At 52.5% G+C, this 13,862-nt stretch overlaps 1 protein-coding gene across 5 annotated transcripts in view; it reads right to left on the bottom strand.

Annotated features, from left to right (window-relative positions):
* The window catches only part of JDP2 (Jun dimerization protein 2), a 43,121-nt gene extending 31,588 nt beyond the window's left edge, over positions 1–11,533 (bottom strand). The window contains exons 1-2 of one of the 5 annotated variants that reach the window (XM_028851699.2): positions 11,437–11,533; positions 969–1,192 (exon numbers count right to left, since the gene is read on the bottom strand). In XM_028851699.2, the coding sequence (XP_028707532.1) occupies positions 969–1,169 (201 nt within the window). In that variant the 5' untranslated portion in view covers positions 1,170–1,192; positions 11,437–11,533. Of the gene's footprint in view, positions 1–968; positions 1,193–10,169; positions 10,293–10,366; positions 10,647–10,746; positions 10,978–11,149; positions 11,303–11,436 lie in introns of those variants that run through there. The other 4 variants (XM_015144150.3, XM_028851700.2, XM_015144151.3 and 1 more) reach the window with 4 other exon arrangements.
* Positions 11,534–13,862: the final 2,329 nt, after the last annotated feature.

Raw genomic sequence — 13,862 nt, 5'->3', positions numbered from 1 at the left:
CCCCCAGGCTCACCTTTGCCTGTGAACCCTCCCTCCAAGCACAGCTGCTATTCCCAGCTGCTCAGCCGCTTTCTGTGCCCTCCCCATCCCAGCCTCTTCCCCACCTCCCACCACAGGCTCCTCCTTTCCAGGGGGCAGCTACTCTGGCAGGCCTCTGTAGAAACGGCACTGCTGGGAACCTTGCGGGGGCAGGCCTTCAGACAAACGGCCAGCCCTGGGCAAGTAGCCGGGGGCATGCCCTGCATAGATCCTCGGCCATGCCGGGGACTGCTGCTGTTCACCAGTGCCCTGAGGAAAGGGCTCATGAGAGCTGCAGGTACAACGGACCCGAGGAGGGGTCCCTTGCAAATGCCACATGTGGGTGCTCCACGTGTGGGTCCTGGGCAAGTGCCATCTAAGGCGGACACTGCTGGCTGACTGAGGCCATGCCCGGCTCTGGCAGCTGCTTGGGAAGGGAGGCCGCACTGCTCTTCCTCCAAGTTCCCTGGTTCAGCTGCAGAAAGGGCCAAGAGGGGTGGAGGTTATGATGTGACTAATGATAATTTTAAAAGCTAACCTAATATTGGCATTCTCTTGTCTACTTTTCAAAACATGTACACATTCCCGCTCCCATTATCTCCCCTGATCCACCCACCACCCCAGAGAGATGGCCGAGATATTGCTGTTCATTACTGTTACTATTATCACTCTTCCCCCGCCCCTCGGAGAACCAGAGACAGGTTAAATATCCTCCCCTGGCCCAGTGCTTCTCCAGTGTTAACATGTCCACGAATCCCTGGGGGATCTTGTTAAGATGCAGATTCTGATTCAGAAGCCTGGAGCGAGGCCTGGGATTCCGCATTTCTGATAACCCCGGGGTGGTATGGATGCTACTGGTCCTCAGACTCCACTTTGAATAGCAAGGTTAAGGTCCCACAGTGGGTTTAGGGCCAGACCTGGAATCTGCCAGGGGTAAAAGACTCGCTCACCTCACTTTTCACGGGCTGGGGCCTCTTGCCCAGTTTCACCTCCAGGAAGTGCAAGGGTGCAATCATGGCCCCGAGGTTGCGGATGTCAGCGTATTTCAGCTCCTCCACAGTCAGGGCCGAGCTGGGGAGTCCGGTCAGGGGGCCAAGCCCTGGCAAGGAGCCTGCGGTCACCGAAGGGTCCGGGATCTGCCCAGGCATCATAGCAGGAGGAGCGGCAGGCCAGCCTGGAGTGGGCAGGAAAAGAGCAGGACAGTCAGCCAGGTCAGGGGCTCCAGGAGGGCTCAAGCCCCTCGTCTTGCCAGGACTGTCACTTCTTTCACCACTGTTCCCCTGAATCCCTTTCCCACCCAGCTACTCTTCCTGCCGTAAAGTCCTTCCTGTTACAGAGGAAAAGTTGCTCAATTAACTCACACCAAGGTCACCCTTGGCACTGCCAGGAGTGTCTGCCTTTTTTATTTTGAAGGCAATGCTTGACCCAGTCATAGGCAACATGTATTCAGCCTTTGCTCTGTGCCAGGCCCCACAGTAATCCTGTAGTCAGTCCCATTAGGCTGGATCAGAGGTCATTACACAGAGGAAGTAGCCAAGCTTAGAACGATAATTTGCTCAAGGTTGTACACAGTTAAAACTGGTGGAGCTGGGATTTCAATGGCAGCATACAGTCTCTGAAGAGAGTGAATTATAACGGCGGAACCTCAAGCACCTTCACACCTGTTTCAGAGGAAGCTATTTTTGGTCTGGCATGGTGCCTCCCCTCCAATCACACATCCTATTCTGCATACTTGTTAAGACACCGTGAATAGGAGATGAAGCAAAGCTAAGTTAAAGGTGAGTATGTGTGATATCTATGAGGAAGGGACTGAGGCAAAGCAGGTGGAATTAATTAGCATGTGCTTTCCGTGTGAAACCCAGTACCAGAAAACTCCTCCATGCCCTCATGCCCTCCCCCCCCTTTTTTTTTTTTTTTTTTGCCCAGGCTGGAGTGCAGTGGCGCGATCTCGGCTCACTGCAACCTCCGCCTCAATTCTCCTGCCTCAGCCTCCCGAGTAGCTGAAATTACAGGCACGTGCCACCACACCCAGCTAATTTTTGTATTTTTAGTAGAAACAGGATTTCCTCATGTTAGCCAGGCTGGTCTTGAACTCCTGGCCTCAAGTGATCTACCCACCTCAGCCTCCCAAAGTGCTGGGATCATAGGCGTGAGCCACCACACCTGGCTACCTCCATGGTCTCTTCATTCTCAGAGCAAACACATATTCCAGCTGTGCCAGACCAAAAAGGTGTACGAGGGAAGACAGATTCAGACATGGAAGAAGGATGTAAATTAGACAGGTCAACACCAAGGGAATTCTTCCCTTTACTGGGGGAAGCTCATGGGGAAGAAACGGTCATTTCAAGGCACAGATGGCAGTGAAGAAAGCTGGTCTGCCAATAAAGCCAGTCCCTTGAAGGGCTCCTCCTACCCACCCATCCATCCAGTTACTGACCACCTACTATGAGCCAGCAGGCCCTAGGAATATGGAGGTCAGATGTGCAGTCTTAGCTTTGGAGCAGCCTTATAAGTAGCATGTTAGTACGAAACTGCTCTTAGATTCTAGTCCTGGAAAGGAAATCGTTTCTCCCTCTTCTCACCTTTCTGCCTAGGGCCATAAAATCAAAATCCTCACTGGCTTAGCACTCCTGAGGGAAAATCTTTGGCCTATCCTTCCATCTTTACCTGTCTCTTCCCATGGAGAGAGATGTATTTGGCAGAAGAGGGAAGATCTGATGTCCATCGGACAAGGCTTCTCTGCTGGGCAGTTAATCTACTCAGATGGCCACACGGTTCTTGGGCTCTCTGTCTCCCGCAGGAGTGGCCTTGGAGGGTGACCCTTGACAACCACCTGTCCCCATTCCACTTCCCAGGTCTAGATCATTCCAGAGAGGGGCATTCATGAACCTGTTTTGGCCACAAGTGCAAGTCATATTCTCCATCTCCATTTCACTTTCGAAGGTGAAATTTGGTTCCCTGTCCAAGTCCAGAGTCTATTTCCCAATAAGTTCTATTTCTCTAAGAGGAAAAGTATGTGAGTAATTTGTATCCTCAAGCACAAAGGTTTCCACTGGCCATCCCTTTGTCTAAAGCAAGGTGTCTAAAGCAAGGTGCCTGGGAATGGGAAGTGGACCTGCCGTTTCATCCTCAGTATGCCTGCTGCATCGGTCATAAAGCCTCTGCCCATAGCTCCCTGGCTTGCCCCAGAGTTTTTCTTTGGTATCCTCAGGCTCCTCTATCTGTGCTCTAACTACTGTACTTCCCACATCTGGTCCTCTTAGCACACCTTCCCACTCACATCCTTTCTCTACTTCCTTCACCCAGTGTCCCTGGGCCATCGGAAAAAGGTGTGAGACTCAATCACATTGAATTACAGTCTTAGAGCTGAAGGAGGCCCTGTGCTCATCTAAACCACATCCTCATTTTGACAGGAGGAAACTAAAGCTCAGAGAGGCTAAATGGCCTCCCCAAGGTCACACAGCTGCAGAGGATTGGAGCCACGGCTCGACTCCTGGTCCCAGGGTTTTAGACCAAAGCTTTCTCACTCTGCCTTTTTTGTTTCCCTTCCTGGGGTCCAATAGGTAATGATGCCTTCAGCAGAAGGAATGACTTTCTCATGATGGGCTTTCAGACACCAGCCCATAGTAGAGGGTCACTGTCGTGCACAGAGGACCCTCCACCCCCCATGGAGATCCAGGTTTAGGAAGTTCCCTGAATAACTCCATGGTAGCCTGTGTGGCAGCCCAGACATAGAAATAGCCCCTGAGACCTCTTGCATGTGGGTGTTCAATGTCCTCTGTTCCCCCAAACTCTGAACTGGACTGGAGCCTAGTGCAGTAAGAGAGCCTTCTCTCAGCCCTCTGGAATGGAACCTGCAATGCAGAGAGGGCCGCAGCCTGCCACGTAGGAGGCTGCTCCGGGGCACTGTAGATGAGCTACATGTCTCCCCTGGCCTCCTCTAAGGAGAACAGGGAAGGAGCCAGCAGGAAGACCTATTCCTTGTAGCAAAACTGTGCCGGGAACAAACCATGTGGCCATGTGGCCAGCAGCGCGGTGATTCCAGGTGGTAAGCAGCAGTCACGGCTGGTTGTCGCCCAGGTGACCCCAGTGCTTAGCATCATTTCTGGCGCAGAAAAGGTCACCAATAATACTTGTTGAAGTAAGAACTAAGTAAATAAATGAATGAACAAATGACAGCAAATTCACAGCAGAGCAAAATTCAGCAAATGGGGTAAGAATCCGTCTCTGGAAGCTTAGATGCTCATTATCAGGCTGTAATTTCACCTCCAAGTTATTCATTCCCACAGTAGACCCCAAGAAAAACACTCCAGAGGCTTCTGTGTATTTCCCTGCCTAAACCTTCCATCTCTGGGAGATGGAAGCCAGACCCCATTCTGTTCCGGGAATGATAGGCTGTTTGCAACTTCTGTTTATTCTCACACAGATGGTAGAAATGAGACACTAACAAATGATCCCAAAATATAACGAATTTTCTGCTACTGTGGAACCCCCTGAAGGGGCGGCCACCCTCTGGGAGTGGGGCCCCCTAAATTTTGCCATTCCTGTTCCCCTGTGAATCCATCCCAGTGACAAGCCTCACCCGGGAGACGAGGCACTAGTCTTTCCTTTGTAGAAGCAAAAGTCCCCTATCTTTCCGCCCCCTATAAAAGAGCCCCCTAACTGCTCAGATACAAACCACAAAGCCCTCAGCCATGCCATTCCTAGGAGACAACCACAGCAGCTGACATTCACCAGCCGGAAGTCATCCTAAACATCTCTGGTAGGGGGGCACAGAAGATGGAGGAGCTGAGCAGCTGCCTTTCATAATTGGATCCTCATTAACTGCAAAGAGCTGGCTGACAATCTAAGGCAGAAAGGCAACTTTAGTGATTTGAAAAATAAAACAATTTGATGTGATTTAAGGATCTATAAAAAGGGGGAGGGGGGCAGTGGAGGTGGCAGCGGCAAGGAACCAATAACATCCAGAAGGGACTTACCCACTTCAAGGAAGACTTAGGAAGGATGACAAGAGGTGAAATCATCTCCCACACTGGTTGTTCCATACGGAAACAATTTAGTAGGAAAAGAAGAACTACGCACTAAAAGCTTCAGGAGAAGAACCCAGAGTTTTTTCCCTTCAGGGCCCAGGAGGTCTGAAAGGCAGATAAACATCCTCGGTGTCTCCATGAGTAACTAGGGGGCATAAATAAGGAGCAAGCTCTATACATTGGCAGAACACCAACACTGGGAAATGGGGCTTGTGCCTCAAAATATAGGCCTGGAATCCAAGAAGACTTTGGCAATGCGGGACACTGACCAGGAATAAGTTGGAAGTCAGCCAGTGAAGGAAAGCTGGGTGAAGCACACATCCAAGATGGCGACTGACTAGCAAGGCATGAATCAGATAGATGAGGTTCAGAAGGTCACAGTAGACCCTAAGCTGTTGTTGATCCTAAGATTATGATGCAGCTCCCCAAAAGCCAGCTTGAAGAAAATGGGGACCAGATGGATCTAAGAGGAAAGAACTTGAAAAAAAAAAAAAAAAGGTCTGATAGCTGTAGTCTCTACTCTTCCTCAGTGGCCTGTGGGCACACAGTTAGGGCACTGCCTTGTACAAGCAGAAGAAAAGCCACAAAACATTTCAAGTCTAGGAAATAGAGCCTCCTGGGAGATACTAATATGAAGTATCATTTCAGCCAAAAGAAAAGCTAAAGGTAACTTATTAAGCTTTTTCCTCTGGTTTTCTTCTCTCATTTTTTTGTATGTAAATCTGTAAGATATTAGGTTAATGGCAAAAACCGTGATTACTTTTGCACAAACCTAACGCCTTAAATCTTTTTTTTTTTTTTGAGACAGAGTTTCATTCTTGTTGCCCAGGCTGGAGTGCAATGGCATGATCTCGGCTCACCACAACCTCCACCTCTCGGGTTCAAGTGATTCTCCTGCCTCAGCCTCAAGTAGCTGGGATTACAGGCTTGCACCACCATGCCTGGCTAATTTTTTAGTAGAGACGGGGTTTCTCCATGTTGATCAGGCTGGTCTTGAACTCCCAACCTCAGGTGATCTGCCCGCCTCGGCCTCCCAAAGTGCTGGGATTACAGGCGTGAGCCACCATGCCCGGTCCTTAAATCTTTTTTAATGGAAGTGTCTATAAATAAATAACAGTCTTGTTTTATGAGTCAAATTTATAAGGGCCATTCTTGTTAGAAAGTGCCCAAAAATCAGCATTTTCATCCAGAATGGCAAAGACAGGTAAATAAAAAGAGGTTAAGAGAAACTTAGCATCTGCATCATGAACTTTCTGTCCATAGAAACAAAGGTTTCAAGGAGGCTATAAAACTCCTGGGCCTCTTTGAGAAGGTAAGCTCCCCTCCAGGCCAGCAGCTGGCTTGGGCTGCCATGAGGAATAAGAATGGGTATGCACGTGGGTGCAGATGGCCTAAGGCTCAAGGCCTGGTGCTAAGAGAACGTGGAGGTGAGAGTGATAAGTCAAGGAGGGAGGGAGTTTACAGTTGAGGGCAGGGCATGGGCAATGGCGATTGAGACTCAACAAGAGAAGTGGGAGATCTTGGGAGCTAAAGCCTGGGAAGATTCCCAGAAGAGAGCAGGATGCAGAGGGCAGGAGTCCACAGAGAAGGTTAGAAAAGTGCCAGGCCAGTGGTCATGGCGCATAGTACCTGCTACCATTAATCTTGGAGAATCAACCATAAAGCCTCTTCTTGGAGCTAAGGAGTCACCCAGGATGACCTCTCTCTTGGAATCTGAATGACGTAGGTCACGCAGCTTCCAAAAGTCAAGGAGATCCAGAAGGTGAGAAGCAAGATGATGCGGGGAGGGCTCCAAGACTGAGAGTGCAGGCGAGCAGCAAAAGGCTCTCTTCAGATGGCTGTCCCCAGCTCTGCAGGCCAAGAAGAAGGTGGGGTTAAGAGTGGCGGTTTGGGAGCCAGATCACCTGAGTGTGAATCCTAGATCTGTCCCTTACTGGCTGTGTGCCCTTGGGCAAGTTCCCTAACCTCTCTGTGCCTCTCTTTCCTCAGCTGTAAAGTAAGAATAACAATGTTATTTGCCCTGTATAACTGTCAAGAGGATTAAATTAGTTAATACTTGGAAAGTACCTGGAACACTGCCTGCACATAGTAAGTGTGAAGTCAGTGTGGCCACCAGGGCCTTCCTTCCTGGAGGGGCACCAGTGCCAGATGACCCCTCAGGGTCCCTTCTGGACTAGTCTCTCTTTCCTGCAGCCATGAAGAGGATTTTCCCCAGAGGATTCTCTGCTCTCCCACTTTCCAGCTCTAAATCCCAAGGGGGCAGGACCATCTTGCATCCTGGCAGTTGACTGAAGAACAGAAACAAAGGGTGCCAGGTCAGGGCTGGGTAGAAGGTGCAGAAATGGGGCCCAGCACCTGCCCTTGGCCTCGGTTTCCTCTAAGGTCTCCTCCACCCTGCAGGCCAGAACACGGCTGCACAGACACTGGCAACAAGGTGCCATCAAGAACTAGTTTCCATTCCTGCCCCGAGGCAGACAGCCAGCATCTCCTGTGCCGTTTAATCTACTCCATCCCTGCACTGCTTCCTAAGAAGACAAGGAGGGGTAGCTGGGTTCAAGGGAAGCCACTGAACACTGGCAGCCGTGATCCCTGCACAGCCATCCCAGCCATAGGAGAACCTGGAACCAACCCCCAGGAAACTCCTGGTTTTCCCTGGAGACCAGAGAAATGCTTCCAGGGCCTTGCCTATAACACAGCTTTGTGCTCTGCCTAATGTAGGTGCTCAGTAAATACATATGAAGTTATCTCTGCCAGGAATCTTTAACCCAGGCAGCAAGAGGAAGCTGGGAGCGTACAGCTACTGGACGAGCTTTCTATTCCCCCTTCGGCTTCACGCCAGTTCTGGTCCTTGGTGGCTGGCAGGGGTTAACAGTACCACACCTAACACAGACACACACACAAGGTGTGATAACCGCCCTGGTCTCTTTTTTAAAAATGCCATTGGCCAGCTGAAGCTTTGCAAATGGAGCTCCGCAACCAAATCCCGTGGGCTGCAGCAAGAAAATAGACTAAAAAACAACAACAACTAAGAATGGTGGGCTCTGGCCAGGCCTCCCACAGCCAGCAATACGCAAAGAAACACAGGCTGAAAATTCCAAGACTGGGTCACTAAGGCATTTGTCTCTGCTGAGTTTCGAGAGGCCAAACCACACACACACACACAAGAACGCGTGTGCACACACATGCACACGCACACACACATACACAGGCACATGGAGCTTGGCAGTCCCTAAGTTCCAGAGTTGGTAATACAAGCCACGGAACCGACTGCCAAGACAAGCAACAGAACGAGCCAGGCCCGGTTTCATTGGCCACCATACACTGCATATGGCCCGGGATGCAGCCAAAACAGTGTTCTCACCCTCCTCAAAGGCATAGGAGACCCTCTGTTTTCAAACACACCTCCACAGAGCCTTAATTAAAGGAAAATGGAAAAATAATGTGCCTGCTGCCCTCCCCTGCCTATATAGGTATGCACACACACATACCCATACACACTCACTCCATTTTTCTCTTCCTCCCATTTCGGTTTCAAACATAATTCATTCGCATGGAAAAAAAGCAAACTGCATCCTGCAGCAGAAAGGCAGAAAAGAATGTTGCTTGCCCTCAACCCTGGCTCTGATTGCTCAAGTTGAGCTGGGGCTGAATGAATACAGAGCAGGCCGGCCTAGAGTCGGCATTGGCCCCTTTCTTTCCAGAGGGGAGATGGAAACAGACACTCTCCCCTGAGAGAGACAGCCCATTGCAACACCAGTAGCCCCACTACAAACGAGGCCCAGAGAGCCCATTCCTGCCAGGGATTCTGCAGGTTGGAAAAGCTGCCCACACATCCTGCAAACAGGTAGGGAGATGACAACAAACCCAGGCAGTCAGGAGGAGCATTCCCTGGTAATAGCTGCAAAAGTTAGGCAGTGGGTGAGTGGGGAGACCCTTATCCAAACCCTTTCTATGGGGCATTATCACCACCTTGCAACACATCTCCTTGAAGGTGACTGCAGCCAACCTAGGAGAAAAGCCAGAGGTCTACACACCCATGACTCCCTGCAGCCCTTCAAATCGCACAGCACCCAGCTCTTCAGGAAGATTCTGGAGCTGCCTGCAGCTCTGAACCAAAGCCAAAGTAGAAGGGAACAGAAGAGTCTTTGAGAAATCCATCCTCCCTGCTCTAAACAAGGCAAAACCTTAACCACCCAGAGGTATGAGAATAGATTTTGCTTCTCTGCCTGGATCCTCACGTTTATATAAAATCAGAGCCATGCTCACACCTGATACCTGGTTAAACTCTCCCCTAGAAACCTGCAAAGGAAGATAAGCCATCCATCCAAGCTGCAGCCAGATTTGCTGGAAAGGTAAAAGCAATGGGAAGTGTTTTTTAAAAACCCTCAGGGAAGGAAGGTTGGGGGGAAGGGAGATATGTGAACGCAGTTCCTATCAAGGGCTTAAAGGACGTTTGGGTACAAATGTACCCAAACATGGTTCAAAGCTTCCCAATTCCTGATGCTCCTCAAATTAAGACCCTAGGGAGAGACCACCAAGATTTAAGCCTGGGTACACACGCCTAAGCAGGCTGCAAGCCCTTTCTGAGATACAGACCTGAGCACATTTGCCCTAAGCACACGTGGTCGGGCCATAGCCCCACGCCCTGGATTCCAATAGGGAGGGCAGCACCCTAGGCAAGGGCCAGGACATCTTGCAACTGGAGATGACCCAAGGGGGTCGGTTGATTTCTCCTTCCACCAGCCTTTCCATCCCTGCAAAAGAGCCAGGACCTCCCCATCTTCCCCAGCCTCCTCATCTTCCCTGCTCCTCCCACTGACCCAGGCAAAGCCTGGCTCTGCCATCCCAAGGTCCAGGGGTCCAGGTGGAAGGCCCACTCCACCCCCACACTCTCCCACCCCCAACTGCACCCCTACCCCTCGACAACCTCCTTTGAGGGGAGGAGCAGAGGAGAGCCTTCTAAGCTGGGCTGGGCAAGGGAGAGGCTGGTTACCTACAGGAGCCTGCTTGCCTCCTTATATAACCTGGCGTGGGAGACAGGAGAGCCCAAAGGGGACCCCGGCCACCCCTAGATCCTTTCCCAGCCCAGAGCTCCAAAGCAATGGCCATGAGAGAAGGTGCCTTCATTGGATGGAAATCCAGAGCCCTTCTCAATATTCTCCTCCAGGTCCGGGTCCTCCGGGAGTCGCGCTTCCTCCCTGCCAGCAGGTCCTTGTCATCCCTCCACAGTCGAACCCCCACCCCAACCCCGCACCTCCCTGGCCCTTCACCCTCCATCTCCACCCGCACAGCCCGCGGGCAGTTTTCTCCCCACTCACCCCGCCTTCCCCGCTGCCCGAGGAGAGCACCTCCCTGCAAACGGACAGGGGAGGAGAGCGCGGGAGGGAGAAGGAGGGAGCGCCCCGGCTGCCCAGGGAGCGGACGGAGCCTCCCGTCCCGGGGCGGGAACCAAAAGGAAGCCTGGGGCTGCCGGGCGCCTCGCGGGAGGGGCCCGGCTGCAGCTCCCGGCGCAGGGAAAGCTCGGGGTCCCTGGGCTGCGGGAGCCTCCCCGCGGAGCTGGGCTGTGGCTCCTCGCGCTCCGCCCGCGCGGGGGCGGCCGTCCCAGGTGCCCGCGCCGCGCCCCGCCCCGCCCCGCCCCGCCCGGCCCGGCCCGGCCCGGCCCGGCCCAGCGCCCCCCAGCGCGCGCCCTCGCACCCACCGTGCAGAAGCTGCGGGCGGAGGCGGCGCCCCCGGGGCCGGGGCCCGGCTGCAGGCGCCGTGCCCGCTCCGCGCCGCTGCCGCCCGGCCGCGGAGCTCCGCCCGGTGCCCAGGCCTGTCCCGGCCCGGGAGCCGCCGCGGCGCCAGCCCCGCCGCCGCTGCAGCGTCCGCTGCCGCCAGCGCCCCCCGTCGCGGCCGCCGAGCGTCCCTCCCGCAGGCTGTGGCGGGCGGCGGGACGGGTTGCATCAGCCCCGGCTATATAGCGGCCCCTGGGCGGCGGGGAGGGGTCGGGAATGCGGAACCGGCCGAGCTGCCAGCTCCAGACGTCAGAGGGGGACGGAGAGGAAGGGAAGGAGGGGACCGAGGAGGAGGGGGTGTGGAGCCGGCGCTTCACACCCACTGACCTTAACCTCCCCCGCCGCCTTGGGCGCCCTTCTCCCGCTGCCGCTTGCGCTCCTCTCCCCGCGGGGGCGGCCCGGGTTCCATCCAGTCCCCCGGCTCCGCCACCCCATGGTGCAGGAGCGCGCGAGAAAGCAGGACGCGGCGAGCGGTTATGTAAGCGCACCCCCCGCGCACCGCCGCTCGGCTTGTGCCCGCCAGGCAGCCGCGGCGCTGGGAGAGAGAAGCGAGAGGCCGGGGCCGGGGGACAAGTCAAAAGCCCCTTCACGCACAGCCTGTGTTAACCATGTGCCTCAATCCCGGCGCTTCCCCCCAAACTGAGAGAGACAGGGACAATTTCAGCACAGTTTCATCCTTGGACACTTCAGGACTGAGCGGGTGAGGAGGCGATCTCGCCAGCCTGCTTTATTTTTCGGTGGAGAAGGATGGGCTGAGATGAAGGCATCTGGGGACTCCTACCCCTACCCACCGGCCCCCGCCAGCGCCCTTAGGCCCCAAGGCGGCTCGCTGCACCAGCCTGCCCTCCGCTAGGGCTGCAGCTTGAGACCGCGGCTTGCTTTGCTGCTGGCACAGTTTGACCCTTGGGCTTGTGCCCTGCTCCAGCGGGCTTCTCCTTTCCACTCCGGACACAGCAGTGAGCAGAGCCAGCCCTCAGCAGACCCCAAGTGGCCTTCTTCCCCGTTACAGCTTCAATAGCCAACCCCACTCCCACCTTCCATCCTCCTAGAGAGGAAATGGTGAAGGGGACTCCAGAGGGAAGGTGACATCCATGGTGCCCTGCAGTCTACAAAGGCAGAGACACAGAGCCCTCAGGTAGAACGGGGTTCCCTAGGTGGCATCTCCTACCTCCAATGCTCCTGGGTACCCATCGAGCCCCCTACCTTCTGCCTAAGCCAGATAGGAGTGATGAGTTATATACTCAGCGACTTTCGGCCTCCTTCTGAGAGTGATGTCAGGTCATCACCCATAGAAGAAAGGAAGTGAAAGAAAAAAGTTCATGCCTTCTTGGAGTGCAGATGCTCAGAGTGAAAGAAACAACAAGACTTGAGACAGATGCGTGCAATTGATCAAACCCGAACATGCACGGCTCTCCCATGTGAGTGAGTGCGTGAGACTTTATTCTCCTTATTTCCCCAGTGCAGTGAAATCTTGCTGGATAAAAGAATTGGGCTAATAGAAGGAGAGACAGACCAAGTCCCAATGACATTGCCTGACCATTTTCACCTTCGCCATTAGCAATCTCCCTCACAGCATTGGTGTGGGCAGGTAAGCGGAAAGCAAGACCCTGAAAGACTGTACATTGGAAAATGAGCAGTAATTTGACACTCTTGTGGAAGAGCATGACTCTCCGCCCTAGAAAGGCCAATGACACCTTTACTACAGCGTAAAGATCAAAGCCAGGGACTGTGAAACTGCCTCATGATGTTTCTCCCATGAGACCTGTGTCTGGATGTTTATATGGAACAAAACATAGAACAGAGGCAATACTACTTGATGTGTCTTCGGCTGGGGCTCTGGATAAAATAAACTGATCTGTATGCAGGGACCAATAATTAGGGTGTGTGGTTAGAGCTCGTCCTCTCTAGGGCCTGTTTTGGACTGTGGCTGGGCCACCAGCAGTCCTACTGGGCCTTTGCTTCCCCCACAAATTAAATATGTTACAGGGGTGGCACCAAGGGGTGACTTGGGAGGTCTTTAGTCCCCTCTACCTACCTATAATCTCCATTAGGTCTTCTCTGTTATTTGATATGGAGTTTTTCAATTTCATATAGGATGCTATAAGAACACAGCTTCAAGGCCTCCCTTCTGGTCACATACTCCCTACTAGGCCCCTCTACATAGTCACTGCCTCTGGGAGTGGCTAGAGGGAGAGGCATAAACTGGGTCCTTTATGCAGACATTGGATGCTGGATGGAGCTGATCTACCGCTGGCTCTTAGGGACAGACAAGTGACTCAGCCTAAGGCAGTTTGAATTTAAATTTCCTATCAGAACTAGAAAAGTCCTGATTAACACACCCAGCCCTAGCCAATGGGCTGATTGAGAGATCCTCACGTATCCCAAGTAAATCTCATAAGACTGGGAATTTTGTGGATCTGCTGGAAAGAGAAGCTTCCAGAAGCCACCACATGAAAGTGATCTACTGAGAGTGAAGCTAATGGGAGGAAGAGTAGAGCCAAGCCACGGAGGGAAAGACAGATCAAGTTCCAATGACATTGCCTGAGTTCCTGAATTCAGTCATGCCTGACATTATCCTGACCTCTGCAGGTTTTAGCTATAGGAATCAGTAAATTATGTCTTACCCAAGGCAGTTTGAATTTGGGTTTCCTATTACTTGCAATTAGAAAAGTCCTAATTAATACAGTGGGTTTGCATCTCTGACTTATGTGGACTATTTCATTTTAAAGTTTAATGGACATTGATGAATCCCAAGCTCTTTGCAAAGAGGGGAAAACTGAAATGGTGAGGTAAAATAATGAATTCCCCAGACCTGCTCCTCCAAAATCAAAGCAGAAAGTGATAGTTCTGAGTAATCAGCCAGTCAACTAGTCTTTATCCTAGTATTTACTGAAAATCTGTGCACCCTCAAGGTACACAAACTTTAAGACATGATTTCTCACCTGTTCCTACGTCCCATCTAATTAGGAAAAATGATTTACAAGCTAATGAATAGCAAGACCAAGAGTAGCTAAGCGCTAATGATGCAACACAGGCTATA

The sequence above is a fragment of the Macaca mulatta genome, chromosome 7, assembly GCF_049350105.2.
Source record: "Macaca mulatta isolate MMU2019108-1 chromosome 7, T2T-MMU8v2.0, whole genome shotgun sequence".
Classification (NCBI taxonomy): domain Eukaryota; kingdom Metazoa; phylum Chordata; class Mammalia; order Primates; family Cercopithecidae; genus Macaca; species Macaca mulatta.
The sequence above is the reverse complement of the archived record's forward strand: the minus strand, read 5'-3'. Positions and strand labels throughout refer to the sequence as shown.